Below are 18,664 nucleotides of genomic sequence, written 5' to 3' on the forward strand. Positions count from 1 at the left end.
GTTCACCAGCATCACTTTCACCGTCACTACCTTTATCTTCCTGTTCAGTGGAAGCCACCACACTTTCTTTTGCACTCTGTGCCTCGCTTTCCTGCTTCTCCCCGACCTTTAAGTGCTTATGAACCTTCGATAAGATTTCAACACGAGAATCACTCTCACGTATTTTGATCTCTAGATAGGCACTCACCAGCACAAGTTCTTGCTTTCCCAGATATTTCAATCTAGCAAGACAGTTCTCCTTGTTCAGAAATTCTTGAACATCGTCTAGATCCTCAATGGTCACTCTCTCTGCCATTTTATCACCTAGTTGGTGCACGAGCACTTAACACATCGCTTCACTTGACACTAGGCACTTATCATAACCGAGCACCGCACTTGCCAGTACAACAATTAATCACACTGAGCACCGCACATGTAACGTTCTAAAATAACAAACGGGAATTATTCACAAGGGATTGTACTACGTCACCACCCCTGTCAAACGTACTTGACAAGAGGTTGGATCCCACTGGGGATGCCAATTATGTTACGCCCACAATGGGTCGCAACCGGGTTCTTTTCTGGTCGTACTAAAGTTGTGGTATCCGGCTCCAAGTTAGTAGTGGCTTTCAAGGTGTGAGCTCGGTAATGCAAGTAAAACAAAAAGGGGGTTGTATTGAATACACCTCATAAAATGTTGATATATTTACATATGATAACTTTTTCCATCACCTCGCAAATAATCATAACAAAAGTATTAGTACACCTAATATGTACAAAAGTGTCTCATGGAACACTAAGCGCTCTTCGATGCTGGCGATCCAGTCTTGTAAGCTATCGTGTTTCCTCATCCGTAGTATAATCCTCAGCAGGTACCGGGAAACAACAATGAGTCTACCCTGGCCACGGGCCAGCCAAACCACAATCTCACAAAGTGCTTCCTCGTGAAGGCCCACAATCACAGTCCAGCCTGGTGCTGGCAGATACCTCCAGCCTCGCGCTGCTGGGCCACTTCAGGTGCAAATACTAGGGTAGCGAGCCCTAGGCAGAAGCTTCGTGCAACTCACTGGTTACTCTCCTCTTCAGCACCTTAGTCAGTCGTCTCTTCTATTAGACAGCCCCGGGTACAGCGAATCCCATCACTGCCACTCCACAGGCAGACAGTAGAACACTTCACTGTTCTCTTCCGGACACTAGGAAACACCACTTACGGACCCTGACATAAACGTACACTTTTTCGCTCAATAGATGGCGCTAATTTTCCAAGCACCACGTCACCAGAGGTCAGCACCGGCTACCTCTCCAGCTACCAGGACAAGAATCTAGCATTTCTGGCTGGTATAGTCTTGTCACTACTAGATGGCGTCGTCCAATTAGTGGGGGTTTCGGGAGCGGACTCACAGATAGCGTTGATGTCGCTGCTCCGTGCTGACGATAGACTTGGGTTCGTAACAGCTATGTGCCCTTATGTCATGTTGCTGTGTATTGTGTATTGTGTGTCCGACAGTCTGACTGTACTACGTGTTATGTCTTGCTATAGTCCCCTCAGGCCAGTGATTTTGTGCATTGTTTGTTTCATTTTGTTTTTCTGTCTGTTTTATTGTACTTATGCGCATGCTTTGCATGTAAATATATAAATACAAAAAATATATATACACACACGGCACTAGTGTTTAGTGAAACCCTCTCTGTCAAGATAACTTTCCTTGTTGTCATGCTGCAACGATCTGTACGTTACTTGCAAAGAATGTGCTTCTATTAAATTATGGATTCAATGCATCTGTCAAGGTATTCTATAGAAGAGTCTTCACTTGTAGTCCGTTAAGGTGTCCAGACGACACGCTGCTACCATCCAGGCTATTTGAGAAGCTCATAACTACGTTGTGAAAATGAAAAAAGGCAATTTAGAGCCTTTCTCTTATGTGTTGAGTGAGGGCCTCGACCAATGAGAAGCCGGGGAGGACACGTAGGACGCTCTCATCGCTCCAATTATCATATATAATCGGTGACAGCTAATTAAGATGCGCAAAGTCTGGCTTCAATTGGGCCGCTGGATCTCAGTGTGTTGAGAACGATCGCGAACGACGGATCTATTAGAGGAGGTCGTCTGATATGTGACCTCATTATCACTTTTCAAAGTGGGATCCGACACTGAAGAGATTATCAGAGCAGCAGTGAGTAAGAGGAAGAGTCAAGTGAGCTTTAAACTAGTTGATGTACTTGCGGGGCTGAGTTATGGGTTAAGGACTCCATTCTGCACTTTGGATACTCACAAGCACTTGCCTTAGACTTTGTTATCAATAAATAATATTATGGAATAATTTTATAATGGAATAACATTCAATTCACTTTCACCCTCGGGAGCCTCGAACCCAATACCACCGGACCGGAAGGCTCCAGTTTTACCGACCAATACCACTCACAAATTGTAGGAATATCAGAACATCTGGCTCTCACAAGCACCAGCGGGATGATTGCAAGCACCAGCTGGATGATTGCAAGCACCAGCTGGAAGGGACAAGTAACCGTGACTCACCAATGACGTTAAGATCGACCAGCATTGACATCTTTGGCTCGGTGGAGATCTGGCACTCATAGGTGCCAGCGTCGCGCTCCTGGACGTACTTGATGACCAGCGTCCAGGTGCCTGTATCAGGGGTGAAGTGTACGGTCAACCGCTCGTCCCTGACGAAGGTGTAGCGGTCCACCGTCAAGATGTCCGCGTCCCTCTGCCTCACCCAAGACACCTGCAGGACGGAGACCAAACTCAGGACCATAAATACATTGACTAGTTAGCACACACACACACACACACACATTGTAAAAATTATTTGAAACGTGTAATGGTATTTTTTTACACTATGAGTCAGTATTAAATTACAAAACTGCACTATTAATATCTCAAACTTTGGTGTTTAGGAAGAAAAAAGTATTAAAAAACGTAAGTATGAAACACAATTTAGAGTTTCAAAAAATACAAAAAAAAAAAAATTGTGGATCCAAAAAGATCCACATCCACAAAGACTTTTATGGATGTTGTGGCACTGACCGACTTGTCTCCAAGCTGATTGACAGTGCAGGGAAGGTAGGCGACGGTGTCCAGGTGTACAGTGATGTTCATGGGCTGAGGGCTGGGGAAGTAGGGACCCATGTACAGCCCTGTGCCTCCCCCTGCCTCATCCACCATGTACCCTGGAGAAACAACACCATAAGTAAGTTAGATTCAATGAATGATTTGTTGAACGTTTAGGATTGTGTGCTGTTGGTTTTGGTAAGAAATGACTTCTTGTACCGAGTTCGATTCCCGCCTGGGAACCATATATATATATATATATATAAATATATATAAATATATACATAAATATATATAAATATATATAAATATATATATATATATATATATATATATATATATATACATACATATATATATATATATATATATATATATATATATATATATATGTCGTACCTAGTAGCCAGAACTCACTTCTCAGCCTACTATGCAAGGCCTGATTTGCCTAATAAGCCTAGTTTTCATGAATTAATGTTTTTTCGACAACCTAACCTACCTAACCTAACCTAACCTAACGTTTTCGGCTACCTAACCTAACCTAACCTATAAAGATAGGTTAGGTTAGGTTAGGTAGGGTTGGTTAGGTTCGGTCATATATCTACGTTAATTTTAACTCCAATAAAAAAAAATTGACCTCATACATAATGAAATGGGTAGCTTTATCATTTCATAAGAAAAAAATTAGAGAAAATATATTAATTCAGTAAAACTTGGCTTATTAGGCAAATCGGGCCTCGCATAGTAGGCTGAGAAGTGAGTTCTGGCTACTAGGTACGACATATATATATATATATATATATATATATATATATATATATATATATATATATATGTATATATATATATATATATATATATATATATATATATATATATATATATATATGTACATATATATATATATATACATATATATATATATATATATATATATATATATATATATATATATATATATATATATAAATATATATATATATATATATATATATATATACATATATATATATATATATATATATATATATATATATATATATATATATATATATATATATATATATATATATATATATATGTATGTGACCCAACTCTCCTAAACACGAGAGTTAAGTATACAACTTTAGAACACTTTCCCACCAGGAGACTCGAACCCTAGCCAGCACAGAAGCCTTCCAGCAACTGGCATAACAGGTACGCCTTAACCCGCTCCACCACCCGCTAAGACCCTTAAAAGAGATGGTAATTTCGGAGTATTTAAATAACCCAAAGATCAACACCTCCCAAGAGCACCAGAGCAAGTGAGGGGTCATTTATACGTTAATTTCATCAAGTCCCTGTTAATATGGGAAGACACAGTGTCTCTGCTTAAGGCACAACTCTCCTAAACACGAGAGTTAAGTATACAACTTTAGAACACTTTCCCACCAGGAGACTCGAACCGTAGCCAGCACAGAAGCCTTCCAGCAACTGGCATAACAGGTACGCCTTAACCCGCTCCACCACCCGCTCAGACCCTTAAAAGAGATGGTAATTTCGGAGTATTTAAATACCCCAAAGATCAACACCTCCCAAGAGCACCAGAGCAAGTGAGGGGTCATTTATACGTTAATTTCATCAAGTCCCTGTTAATATGGGAAGACACAGTGTCTCTGCTTAAGGCACAACTCTCCTAAACACGAGAGTTAAGTATACAACTTTAGAACACTTTCCCACCAGGAGACTCGAACCCTAGCCAGCACAGAAGCCTTCCAGCAACTGGCATAACAGGTACGCCTTAACCCGCTCCACCACCCGCTCAGACCCTTAAAAGAGATGGTAATTTCGGAGTATTTAAATACCCCAAAGATCAACACCTCCCAAGAGCACCAGAGCAAGTGAGGGGTCATTTATACGTTAATTTCATCAAGTCCCTGTTAATATGGGAAGACACAGTGTCTCTGCTTAAGGCACAACTCTCCTAAACACGAGAGTTAAGTATACAACTTTAGAACACTTTCCCACCAGGAGACTCGAACCCTAGCCAGCACAGAAGCCTTCCAGCAACTGGCATAACAGGTACGCCTTAACCCGCTCCACCACCCGCTCAGACCCTTAAAAGAGATGGTAATTTCGGAGTATTTAAATACCCCAAAGATCAACACCTCCCAAGAGCACCAGAGCAAGTGAGGGGTCATTTATACGTTAATTTCATCAAGTCCCTGTTAATATGGGAAGACACAGTGTCTCTGCTTAAGGCACAACTCTCCTAAACACGAGAGTTAAGTATACAACTTTAGAACACTTTCCCACCAGGAGACTCGAACCCTAGCCAGCACAGAAGCCTTCCAGCAACTGGCATAACAGGTACGCCTTAACCCGCTCCACCACCCGCTCAGACCCTTAAAAGAGATGGTAATTTCGGAGTATTTAAATACCCCAAAGATCAACACCTCCCAAGAGCACCAGAGCAAGTGAGGGGTCATTTATACGTTAATTTCTGATTAAGGGTCTGAGCGGGTGGTGGAGCGGGTTAAGGCGTACCTGTTATGCCAGTTGCTGGAAGGCTTCTGTGCTGGCTAGGGTTCGAGTCTCCTGGTGGGAAAGTGTTCTAAAGTTGTATACTTAACTCTCGTGTTTAGGAGAGTTGTGCCTTAAGCAGAGACACTGTGTCTTCCCATATTAACAGGGACTTGATGAAATTAACGTATAAATGACCCCTCACTTGCTCTGGTGCTCTTGGGAGGTGTTGATCTTTGGGGTATTTAAATACTCCGAAATTACCATCTCTTTTAAGGGTCTGAGCGGGTGGTGGAGCGGGTTAAGGCGTACCTGTTATGCCAGTTGCTGGAAGGCTTCTGTGCTGGCTAGGGTTCGAGTCTCCTGGTGGGAAAGTGTTCTAAAGTTGTATACTTAACTCTCGTGTTTAGGAGAGTTGTGCCTTAAGCAGAGACACTGTGTCTTCCCATATTAACAGGGACTTGATGAAATTAACGTATAAATGACCCCTCACTTGCACTGGTGCTCTTGGGAGGTGTTGATCTTTGGGGTATTTAAATACTCCGAAATTACCATCTCTTTTAAGGGTCTGAGCGGGTGGTGGAGCGGGTTAAGGCGTACCTGTTATGCCAGTTGCTGGAAGGCTTCTGTGCTGGCTAGGGTTCGAGTCTCCTGGTGGGAAAGTGTTCTAAAGTTATATGTATGTATATATATTGTGCTGTAGCTCCTGCTATCCCAGCCCACCCACCCTGCGGCTGGGCGTCTCCCACCCACCTATTCACTGCCCACACAGTGCCTGTTGCAGAAATGTGTCACCTTCCATGCACCCAGATATGGCACATGTCACAGCAAGCATTCAGGTTCCTCCCAAAAGGGAGGGAGACACACGTACCCGCATGAGTGGTGAGTGGGAGGGACAGCCAACTCCCCATGCCGCCACCACCCGTGATCACCCTCCTACGTCACGCCGATGTCACAGCCCGCCCGGGGGACGGAGGGGACTCCTCCAACTAACCAGGAACCCCTCAGCCAAGAACACGGTCCTGGGAACAATACACCCAGAGGCGCACCCAGAGGGGGACCCAGACCCAGAGGAACGTGTCGGGTGTGTGACGAATCTCACAGCCTTAGAAACGATGGAACCCTACGTCAGCACAACTGTGAGGGTTCATAGACGGTACCTGTAGAGAGGGAAGGCCCACAGGTCCCCCCGGCACTCCCACACATCCCAGCAAACTTCATGTCATCAGATGACCTCCTGGGGGCCATCAAAGCATCCACAACCAGAACTCTTCCCCACATTCGTAAAGCAGCGCGCCCATTTGCAGCAGGGAAATATAAAGACCTTTTAAGGAAAGTAAATGAACGGTCTGAAAATCTTAATGCTGCAGACCACTTTTATACCATCAAAGCATGGCATAATTTGCACCTGTTTGGCAATATTTGCTTAGGCCTACCTACAAGAGGAGGCAAGTCACTAGCCTCATCAGTCACTAGGGCAATAAATAATTTCCCCAGAGCTGACAACTTGATCCCCATCCCTCCTCAACGCAAAAACCGTCGTGGCAGACCCAAGAGTTCCAATGATAATTTTAAGCTTGGAACACAAGTAACCAAGAAAATTGAAGAGGGCAACACAGTAGCGGCAATTAGGTTACTTACCAGCGAAGAAACAATCGCCCCTAGAAATACAGCAACTGCCGACTCACTGAGAGAGAAGCACCCTCCCAGAGTACCATGGGAACCCACTGCTCGGGACACAAATGTTCCAGACATGGGACCTCTATTCCTCCAAGCATCAGAGGTATTCAAAGCCATCATGTCATTTCCACCAGGCTCAGCAGGGGGATACACTGGAGTAAGACTTCAGCACCTCAAGGAGATGACAAACCCAGTTCTCGGCGAAGTTGCCGAGACACTACTGTCAGAGATCACGAAGTTTGTCAACGACTGTCTCTCCGGGTTAATCCCAGATACAATTAAACCCTTCTTTTTCGGAGCATCCCTTTGTCCCCTTAAGAAGAAGGATGGTGGAGTCAGACCCATTGCCGTGGGTAACACACTTCGGCGCCTTGTTCCTAGGGCAGCTGTCAGAAAAATCAGCATAGACGCTGCAACGATGCTTCGACCCCATCAACTAGGTTTTGGTGTCCCCCATGGCTGTGAAGCAGCAGCTCATGCAGCACGAGCCTATACCAAGGACCTCCCAGAAAATAAGGCATTAATTAAATTAGACTTTAAAAATGCCTTCAACCTGGTAAAAAGGGATGTGATACTGGAAGCAGTTCGAACCAGCTTTCTTTGTCTACTTCCTTTCGTTTCAGCAGGGTACAGTAGGGAATCGTCACTGTTGTTTGGGGAACATGAAGTTGTTTCCGCAGAAGGTGTCTAGCAGGGAGACCCACTTGCCCCTTTCCTTTTTTGCATGGCAGCTAAGGAGGTCACAAGCAGGTTGTCCAGCGAATTCAACATCTGGTTCCTGGACGATGGCACCCTGGCAGGGACACAGGAATCCTTTCTAGGAGATCTTCAGCTAGTGAAATCTAGGGGAGAGGAGTTAGTCCTTACACTAAATCCATCAAAGTGTGAAATCATCTCATCCAGCCAACCAATCATAGATGCAGTACGAATCTTATTGCCAAGAGCCCAAGTGATCGCTCCCACCGACAGTGTGCTGCTAGGGGCACCTCTGGGCTCGAACGCCACTGAGGTAGTCCTCGAAGAAAAGCTTAAAGACCTGAGGAGGATGGAGGCGCGAATAGGGGCTTTGGATGCTCACGATGCTCTGTACCTTCTTACAAGGTGCCTGGCCTTGCCCAGACTTACCTATTTCTTCAGGTATGCTCCTTCCTTTGACAGCCCAAAATTAACGGAATACGACTCACTCCTAAAGACAATAACTATGAAAGTGTTAAACCTCTACCTGCAAGATGACCAGTGGGACCAAGCAACGCTCCCAGTTAGACTCGGGGGTATAGGTATTCGCAAGGCGACACAGTTAGCATTGTCGGCATTCTTATCCTCGACCAGTGCTACAAGTGAATTAGTGAAAGAAATACTACCAGAATACCAAAGGAACTCCATTGACATTCGTGATCCCAAATTTGTGGAAGGAGCTGGTCAGTGGGACACTCTTGCCAATTCACACACCCGACCAACTTTTCCAAACGACGGTAAACAGGCCAAATGGGATAGCTCCATAGTGGAGAACATCGCCAAAGCATTGCTGGAGGCAGCTTCTCAGAAGGACAGAGCGCGTCTCCTAGCTGTGCAAGCCCCCCATGCTTGGGACTTCCTGTTGGCAATCCCTAAATTCCGCCTTGGGCACCCGCCTGGACCATCGGGCCCTAAGTATTGGCGTTGCTCTGCGCCTTGCCGCCCCTATCTCCACCGAGCACCGATGTATTTGCGGCCATGCACGGGCAGATCAATACGGCAGCCATGGTCTCATATTTCATAAGACACAGAGAAAGATTGCCAGACATGAAGCAGTCAATGACATCATCAAGAGAAGTTTGGCTACAGCTGGGTGTCCAGCACAAAGGGAACCTCAGTTGTGCAGACCTGACAACAGCCAAAAACGCCCAGATTGAGTCACCCTGCAGCCATGGAGGGAAGGTAAACAGGTCGTATGGGATTACACCTGTGCATCTACTTTGACTGATACCTATTTACGTTACAGCTCAGCGGAGGGAGGTGGGGCAGTCACCTTCAGGGAGACCCAGAAAATCAACCAGTACAGAGACCTAGAACGTTGTTACAAGTTCATGCCGATAGGCTCTGAGACTCTGGGCGCCTGGGATAAATGTGCACTCAAACTTTTAAAGGAGGTTGGTGAGGAACTCATTGGGAAAACTAGAGACCTACGTGCAGCCAGTTTCCTGTTCCAGCGCCTCAGTGTCGCAGTTCAGAGGGGAAATGCGTGCTGTATCTTGGGTACGCAACCAACCTCCGAGGAGCTGGACGAGGTCTTCGAACGCTGACTGTTTAATTGTTATATAGTTGTGTATATATATATATATATATATATATATATATATATATATATATATATATATATATATATATATATATATATATATATATATATATATATATATATATATATATATATATATATATATATATATATATATATATATATATATGTTGTACCTAGTAGCCAGAATGTCATACTCGGCCAACTGTGCAAGGCCCGATTTGCCTAATAGGCCAAGTTTTCCTGAATTTATATATTTTTCTAAATTTTTTCTTATGAAATGGAAAAAGCTATCCATTTCACTATGTATGAGTTCATTTTTTTAAATTTGAGTCAAAACTAACGTAGATATATGACCGAACCTAACCCACCCTACCTAACCAAACCTAACTTATCTTAACCTAACCTAAAATAACACATATAAGTTAATAATTTATGTTCCTAATAACACATAATAAAAATAATTCAAATAAACTAATTGGAAACAATTTTTTGAAAATAAAGAAAATCACTCGGCCTATTAGGCAAATCGAGCCTTGCATAGTAAGCCGAGAAGTGCGTTCTGGCTACTAGGTACGACATATATATATATATATATATATATATATATATATATATATATATATATATATATATATATATATATATATATATATATATATAAATATGTCTACAGGAAAGACTGTAAAATATACTAATATATATATATATATATATATATATATATATATAAATATATATATATATATATATATATATATATATATATATATATATATATATATATATATATATATATATATATATATATATATATATATATATATATATATATATATATATATATATATATATTAGTATATTTTACAGTCTTTCCTGTAGACATACCCATATTTCTTGATTCTTCTGTATTGGTGCAGAGTCTTGAAGTGGATAGAATATAGTTGTGCATTGATTGGCTATTGATTGCTGGTGTTGTCTTCTTGATGTGTAGTGCCTCGCAGATGTCAAACCGCCTGCTATCGCTGTATCTATCGATGATTTTTGTGTTGTTTGTTAACACCTCTCTGGTGATGGTCTGGTTGTGGGAAGAGATTATATGTTCCTTAATGGAGCCCTGTTGCTTATGCATTGTTAATCGCCTGGAAAGAGATGTTGTTGTCTTGCCTATATACTGAGTTCTTTGGGGCTTACAGTCCCCAAGTGGACATTTGAAGGCATAGGCGACGTTGGTCTCCTTTAAGGCATTCTGCTTTGTGCCTGGAGAGTTTTTCATGAGTAGGTTGGCCGTTTTTTTGGTTTTATAGTATATGGTCAATTGTATCTTCTGATTTTTGTCTGTAGGGATAACATTTTCCATTATCAATATCTTTCAGGACCCTTTCCTCCGTTTTATGAGCTGTGGAAAAGAAGTTCATGTAAAATAGTCTAATAGGGGGTACAGGTGTTGTGTTAGTTGTCTCTTCAGAGGTTGCATGGCGTTTCACCTTCCTTCTTATGATGTCTTCAACGAAACCATTGGAGAAGCCGTTGTTGAGTAGGACCTGCCTTACACTACAGAGTTCTTCATCGACTTGCTTCCATCCTGAGCTGTGGCTGAGAGCACGGTCGACATAAGCGTTAACGACACTCCTCTTGTACCTGTCTGGGCAGTCACTATTGGTATTGAGGCACATTCCTATGTTTGTTTCCTTAGTGTAGACTGCAGTGTGGAAACCTCCGCTCCTTTCCATGACTGTTACATCTAGAAAGGGCAGCTTCCCATCCTTCTCCATCTCGTAAGTGAAACGCAATTCAGAATTCCTCTCAAATGCCTCCTTCAGCTCTTGCAGATGTCTGACATCAGGTACCTGTGTAAAAATGTCGTCAACATACCTGCGGTATATGGCCGGTTTCAGGTTCATGTCGACTAAGACCTTTTGTTCGATGGTACCCATGTAGAAGTTTGCAAACAGGACACCTAGGGGAGAACCCATGGCGACCCCAACTACTTGCTTATACATGTGCCCATCCGGGCTCAAGAAGGGTGCCTCTTTAGTACAAGCTTGGAGTAGTTTCCATAAAATGTTTTCTGGTATGTCAAGAAGAGTACAGGCCAGAACAAGATACACTCTATCCGCTATCATCTCGATTGTTTCATCAACAGGTACGATGGTAAACAGCGATTCTACGTCTAACTTCGTCGGGCTCTTATCCCTGTGGCCCGTGTTCCCCGCAGTAAGTCAACAAATTCCTTAGGAGACTTCAGGCTAAAGGTGCAAGGGACATAAGGATTCAACAAGCTATTGAGTCGCTTCGCCAGTGTACGTGGGTGTGGGTATCTGGCTAATGATTGGCCGAAGTGGGTTTCCAGGCTTATTTGTCTTGACATTTCCATACGCGTATCCAGGCTTATATTCCCCAATAATCTTTGGCAGGTGGAGTCCGGATTTCTTGGCGTTCACAGTTTTAATCAATTTGTTGACCTTTGCCTTCAATTCGGTTGTAGTGTCCTTCGTTACCCTTTGGAATTTAGTTTGGTCAGAGAGAATGAAGTTCATTTTCGCCAGATATTTGTCTTTTTTAAGAATGACGTATATTGGCGACATGTCACCACGTCCGACGACTCCTTGTTCTCACGAAGGCTCTTAGCTGCCGCTTTGAGCTCGGGGGACAGTATGATGATTCTGTAATTGCCTTCATTCTTTCCTCCTTCCGCAATAAGTTCTGCTTGTAAGGTGTCTTTTGTAGTGACCTTCTTTTGTGTCTCGAGGTCGAATATGTCGTCCAACAGGATCTCCAACTCCACTTTCCGGATAATCAAGAAACTAACAACGTTATATGGAGGATCTATGGCAATTCCACGACTAAGAGACAGCTTCTTGAACCTTGCAGGAATCAACCTCACTGAGGACCAAGTCACTCTCCTAAATCTGGGTATAAACTGTCACGTTATGCCCAGACCAAGCGAGATGGCCCGGAAAGTGGAGTTGGAGATCCTGTTGGATCTCCAACATGGATATATGGAAATCCTGTTGGATATATATATCATTTAAACAGCTTTCATTTTATATATCCGCATTTGGGTGAGGTGAAATGTTACAGCAGTTTTGGATGAGGTGAACAAAACTTTCAACACACGATACAGCAAACTTTCAACACAAGACAAAACACGAAACAATGGGTATAAAATGGGTACATTAGAGGGAAGAATGGAAGTAACTGCGAAGGGCCTATTGGCCCATATTTCTTGATGCTTCTATATTGGTGCGGAGTCTTGAAGTGGGTAGAATATAGTTGTGCATTAATTGGCTGTTGATTGCTGGTGTTGACTTCTTGATGTGTAGTGCCTCGCAGATGTCAAGCCGCCTGCTATCGCTGTACCTACCGATGATTTTTGTGTTTTTTATTAAGACTACTCTGGTGATGGTCTGGTTGTGGGAAGAGATTATATGTTCCTTAATTGAGCCCTGTTTCTTATGCATTGTTAATCGCCTGGAAAGAGATGTTGTTGTCTTGCCTATATACTGAGTTCTTTGAGGCTTACAGTCCCCAAGTGGACATTTGAAGGCATAGACGACGTTGGTTTCTTTTAAGGCATTCTGCTTTGTGTCTGGAGAGTTTTTCATGAGTAGATTGGCTGTTTTTTTCCTTTTATAGTAAATGGTCAATTGTATCTTCTAATTTTTGTCTGTAGGAATAACGTTCCTATTAACAATATCTTTCAGGACCCTTTACTCCGTTTTATGAGCTGTGGAAAAGAAGTTCCTTTAAAATAGTCTAATAGTGGATACAGGTGTTGTTTTAGTTGACTCTTCAGAGGTTGCATGGCGTTTCACCTTCCTTTTTATGATGTCTTCAAAGAAACCATTGGAGAACCCATTGTTGACTAGGACCTACCTTGCCCTACAGAGTTCTTCATCGACTTGCTTCCATCCTGAGCTGTAGCTGAGAGCACGGTCGACATAAGCGTTGACAACACTTCTCTTGTACCTGTCTGGGCAGTCACTGTTAGCATTGATGCACATTCCTATGTTCGTTTCCTTAGTGTAGACTGCAGTGTGGAAACCTCCGCTCCTTTCCGTGACTGTTACATTTAGAAAGGGCAGCTTCCCATCCTTCTCCATCTCGTAAGTGAAACTCAACACAGAATTCTGCTCGAATGCCTCCTTCAGCTCTCGCAGACGTCTGACATCAGGTACCTGTGTAAAAATGTCGTCAACATATTTGCAGTATATGGCAGGCTTCAAGTTCATGCCAACTAAGACCTTCTGTTCGATGGTCGTCATGTAGAAGTTCGCAAACAGGACACCTAGGGGAGAACCCATGGCGACCCCATCTCCTTGCTTATACATGTTCCCATCTGGGCTCGTGAAGAGTGCCTCTTTAGTGCAAGCTTGGAGTAGTTTCCTTAGTATGCTTTCTAGTATGTTAAGAGGAGTACAAGCTGGATCATGATACACTCTGACCGCTATCATCCCGATTGTTTCATCCACAGGTACGTTGGTAAACAGTGACTCTACATCCAACAAGGCTCTTATCCCCGTGGCCTGTACCCCCAGCAGTAGGTCAACAAATTCCTTTGGAGACCTCAGGCTGAAAGCACAAGGTACATATAGAGTCGGCAAGCAGTTGAGTAACTCAGGCAGTCTTTATGTGGGTGTGGGTATCTGGCTGACGATTAGTCAAAGAGGGTTTCCAGGCTTGTAGGTCTTAACATTTCCATTCACATACCCAGGTTTGTATTCCTTAATAACCTTTGGTAGATGGAGTCCGGATTTCTTGGCGTTCACAGTTTCGATCAATCTGTTTTCCTACGTTTTCAATTCGGCTGTAGTGTCCTTCGTTCCCGTTTGGAATTTACTTTGGTCAGAGAGTATGAGGTTCATTTTTGCCAGATACTCGTCTTGTTTAGGAATAATGTATATAGGCGATTTGTCACCTCTCCTGAGAACTATCTCCTTGCACTGGCGAAGGCTCTTAGCTGCCGCTTTGAGCTCGGGAGACAGTATGGTGCTTCTGAAGTTACCTCGAATCTTTCCTCATGCAATAAGGTCTGCTTGCAAGGTGCAAATCAGATACATAAAGCTGAAAATGATATCAAAGGCAGAAAAACGCAACTTCTTCACGCTATAAACCAATGGAAATACAGCAACATCGACGAAGACCTCCATACTTGTATCGACCAACACCGCGAAATCCTTACAAATCGACATCACCACAGCACCGAAACCAGGATCATCAAGAAACTGACAACATTATTTGGAGGGGCAATGGCGATTCCACGACCCAGAGATGGCTTCTTTAACCTTTCTGGAATTAACCTCACTGAGGACCAAATCACTCTCTTAAGTCTGGGTATAAACTGTCACGTTATGCCCAGACAAAGTGAGATGGCCCAGAAAGTGGAGTTGGAGAGCTTAATGGACGACATATTCGACCTCGAGACACAAAAGAAGGTTACCACTAAAGACACCTTGCAAGCAGATCTTATTGCAAAAGGAGGAAAGATTCGGGGTAACTACAGTATGGATATATATAGAGAAATGAGGTGAAATGAGAAACAATGTCTTTAATGAGATAATGGGAATATAATAAGGTATTATTGAGATAACTTAGTATCAATGATCTGGCTCAAATCGCCCTTTAACTGATCAATCACAAAATGGATTTAAATAATATAAACCACTACTAATGATCAAATTGGCTCGCCAAATCTCTTAGCAGTCAGCCCAGTCTCCTTCTTATTCTATGTTTGAAAGTTAATAGTTAACCTCTTGAATCTTTTTCTTTCTCCAATTGGTGACATTTTGGATTCCTTTCAGTTTTACTCTCAAGGAATTTCCATTAATAAAATTTTGATGTTTAGTTTACAAAATCAAACGTAATTTTTATTGTCCTAAACATTTTCATTAAGATCTCAATCTCCCATAAATCAGCTTCTAGCGTCGATTTTTTATTTTTAAAAGATCTTCAGATTTTGTCAACAATTCACTAAAGTTTGTGCAGCTCCACATATAACTTGAGTTGACCTTATAGCAATGTATTCTTATAAAGACACATGGGTGGAGAGTTGAGTGGCTGTGACAGAGAGACAGATGCTTGTCATATGTTCGTAAGGACGGGACAAGTGAGTCACAGGGCAAGGTAAATATCGTTGAGATATTTACTTAAAATGATCTTGATCATGTCTTTGGCATAAGTACAGGAAATCGTTTCTTTACTTGGTGGTAAATATGGTGCTCGTTCAAGTTTTCATTAGTTTTAAAGTATTTAACGTTTAACAGATATTCGGGTGATTATTCCAGTTTAACAGACGTAAAGTTTATTCCTGTAATAAACAAGTCTTTTGACGCCGTTCATAGCTGTCTCTGAAGCTGATATTTATCTAAGTGGATATTTGCATATAAATTAAAGTCTATTCCTCCCAATGTCAGTGTCTTCCAATATTAATGGACTTATTTAAACTCTATTCACTGATATATAATGAACGTAACAAAAAATGAGTATATTATTTTTTACAGTAAAGAAGCATCAATTCACCTTGAACGTTATAATGGTAAACTAATAAGATGAAAAAATATGAACATCTTCACTCTCCCCACCCCTCCCTCCCTCCCCCGGGTTATATAAACTAGCCCAATCAGCAGTTCAATATATAAATAGCTAATATATATTAATTGGATAGCATAAAAAACATCAGTTACTAACTACCATATCGCGGATAATAACACTCATTTACTTGTACTATCCGAGCCTCGAACTGTTGACAAAAAATAGCAGCCCACAGCTCTACCTACTGAGCCACCAGCACCCACAATAGCATCCCGGAGACATCTATCCGGTGTCCAACAATAGAACTTTTAAATTTTGAAGGTGTAACAGTATTTATATATAACTCTAAAAGAAATGTAATCTGCACTATAACATGAAGACAGACCTTAAGTACACATCCGCCCAAAGCTTATGTCAAAGTCAAACACATTAACAAAAAACTATGAGCGGCATATGAGAAATAGTCAACGTCTGGATAGCATTTAGTAACTTTGAAAAAAAGGGAGACATGAGTGTGTACTGTTTAATGTTTTAATGTCATAACGTTAAAACCCTTAATGTGAAGGATTTTAACTTTATGACACACGAGTGTCATAAATGCTTTATGCTTGCAAGTGTGTAATCCCGGCACTAAATGTATTTAGAAAAGTGTGAACGATACACAGTAAGGTTCCTCCAAAGATGAGTGGGTTCAACTTAGAAAACTGAGACTATTGGAACGAGGCTTTATCGCACAGGAGGAAAAGAAGAACATTTGAAATATGATTGCGATATACACGATTGTAAATAGAATCAACAAGGTAGAAAGAGAAAATGTTTATTGCTGAGAACGGCAGAACCAGAGGACATAACTAAAGACTTAAAACGCAGAAGAATTACAAAAATGACAGAAAAAACATCTTTTGTGTAATCATTGTTAAAAAATAAAATAAATTAGACGAAGAATTGATTTAAACTAATTAAATCACAAAATGTTACACATAAATATGTTATTATAAGCGAGATTGAGCAAAGTCCTTGGATTTCGATGCAAATCTGATTGAAAGGATCAAGAATCTACCGTTGGGCCAGGTAAAGGAACCCGGGTGATTACATTTAGATAAATATGCACATTCATATATATATTTTTTTCACATCTTGATTTCCAGACGTAAAGAATGCAATTAACAACACAATTTTGCGAATTAAGGAGAATTTTTATTTAGTATTTTCTGTAATGAAATGTGAAGTGTCAAAACTTTGTTTGTAGTTACACAAAATGTGTCGGTTTTTTAAAGCTGTGAATAATGGCAAAACGCCGCCTGGCCTGCAACTTTACTGATGGCATTTAGAATGATTAATTATGCAGTGTAAACTGCGTTCATTTTGCCGAATATTTTAAAACGGGGTGTTGCTGTCAGCCAATCAGTACTCACCTAGTTGTGTTTGCGGGGGTTGAGCTCTGGCTCTTTGGTCCCGCCTCTCAACCGTCAATAAACAGGTGTACAGATTCCTGAGCCTATTGGTCTCTATCATATATACACTTGAAACTGTGTACGGAGTAAGCCTCCACCTCATCACTTCCTAATGCATTCCATTTGTCAACCACTCTGACACTAAAAAAGTTCTCTCTAATATCTTTGTGGCTCATTTGGGCACTCAGTTTCCACCTGTGTCCCCTAGTGCGTGTACCCCTTGTGTTAAACAGCCTGTCTTTATCAACCCTGTCGATTCCCTTGAGGATCTTGAATGTGGTGATCATGTCCCCCCTAACTCTTCTGTCTTCCAACGAAGTGAGGTTTAATTCCCGTAGTCTCTCCTCGTAGCTCATACCTCTCAGCTCGGGTACTAGTCTGGTGGCAAACCTTTGAACCTTTTCCAGTTTAGTCTTATGCTTGACTAGATATGGACTCCATGCTGGTGCCGCATACTCCAGGATTGGTCTGACATATGTGGTATATAATGTTCTAAAAGATTCCTTACACAAGTTTCTAAAGGCCGTTCTTATGTTAGCCAACCTGGCATATGCTGCTGCTGTTATCCTCTTGATATGAGCTTCAGGGGACAGGTCTGGCGTGATATCAACCCCCAGGTCTTTCTCTCTGTCGGACTCTTGAAGTATTTCATCTCCCAAGTGATACCTTGTATCTGGTCTCCTGCTTCCTACCTCTATCTTCATTACATTACATTTGCTTGGATTAAATTCTAACAGCCATTTGTTCGACCATTCCTGCAGCTTGTCCAGGTCTTCTTGAAGCCTCAAGCTGTCCTTCTCTGTCTTAATACTTCTCATAATTTTGGCGTCGTCAGCAAACATTGAGAGGAATGAGTCTATACCCTTTGGGAGATCATTTACATATATCAGAAACAGGATAGGTCCAAGTACAGAGCCCTGTGGGACTCCACTGGTGACTTTACGCCAGTCTGAGGTCTCACCCCTCAATGTAACTCTCTGCTTCCTATTGTTTAGGTACTCTCTTATCCACTGGAGCGCCCTACCAGTTACTCCTGCCTGTGTGTGTGTGTGTGTGTGTGTGTGTGTGTGTGTGTGTGTGTGTGTGTGTGTGTGTGTGTGTGTGTGTGTGTGTGTGTGTGTGTGTGTGTGTGTGTGTGTGTGTGTACTCACCTATTTTACTTCC

General features: G+C 42.0%; 1 protein-coding gene across 2 annotated transcripts in view; it reads right to left on the bottom strand.

Moving 5' to 3' along the window:
• Positions 1-18,664, bottom strand: part of LOC123771034 (matrix-remodeling-associated protein 5-like) — a 123,640-nt gene that overhangs the window by 29,685 nt on the left and 75,291 nt on the right. For both annotated transcript variants that reach the window (XM_069324410.1, XM_069324409.1), the window contains exons 3-4: positions 3,029-3,171; positions 2,516-2,726 (exon numbers count right to left, since the gene is read on the bottom strand). In XM_069324410.1, coding sequence (XP_069180511.1) covers positions 2,516-2,726; positions 3,029-3,171 — 354 coding nt within the window. The remainder of the gene's footprint in view (positions 1-2,515; positions 2,727-3,028; positions 3,172-18,664) is intronic.

The sequence above is a fragment of the Procambarus clarkii genome, chromosome 14 (assembly GCF_040958095.1).
Source record: "Procambarus clarkii isolate CNS0578487 chromosome 14, FALCON_Pclarkii_2.0, whole genome shotgun sequence".
Classification (NCBI taxonomy): Eukaryota; Metazoa; Arthropoda; class Malacostraca; order Decapoda; family Cambaridae; genus Procambarus; species Procambarus clarkii.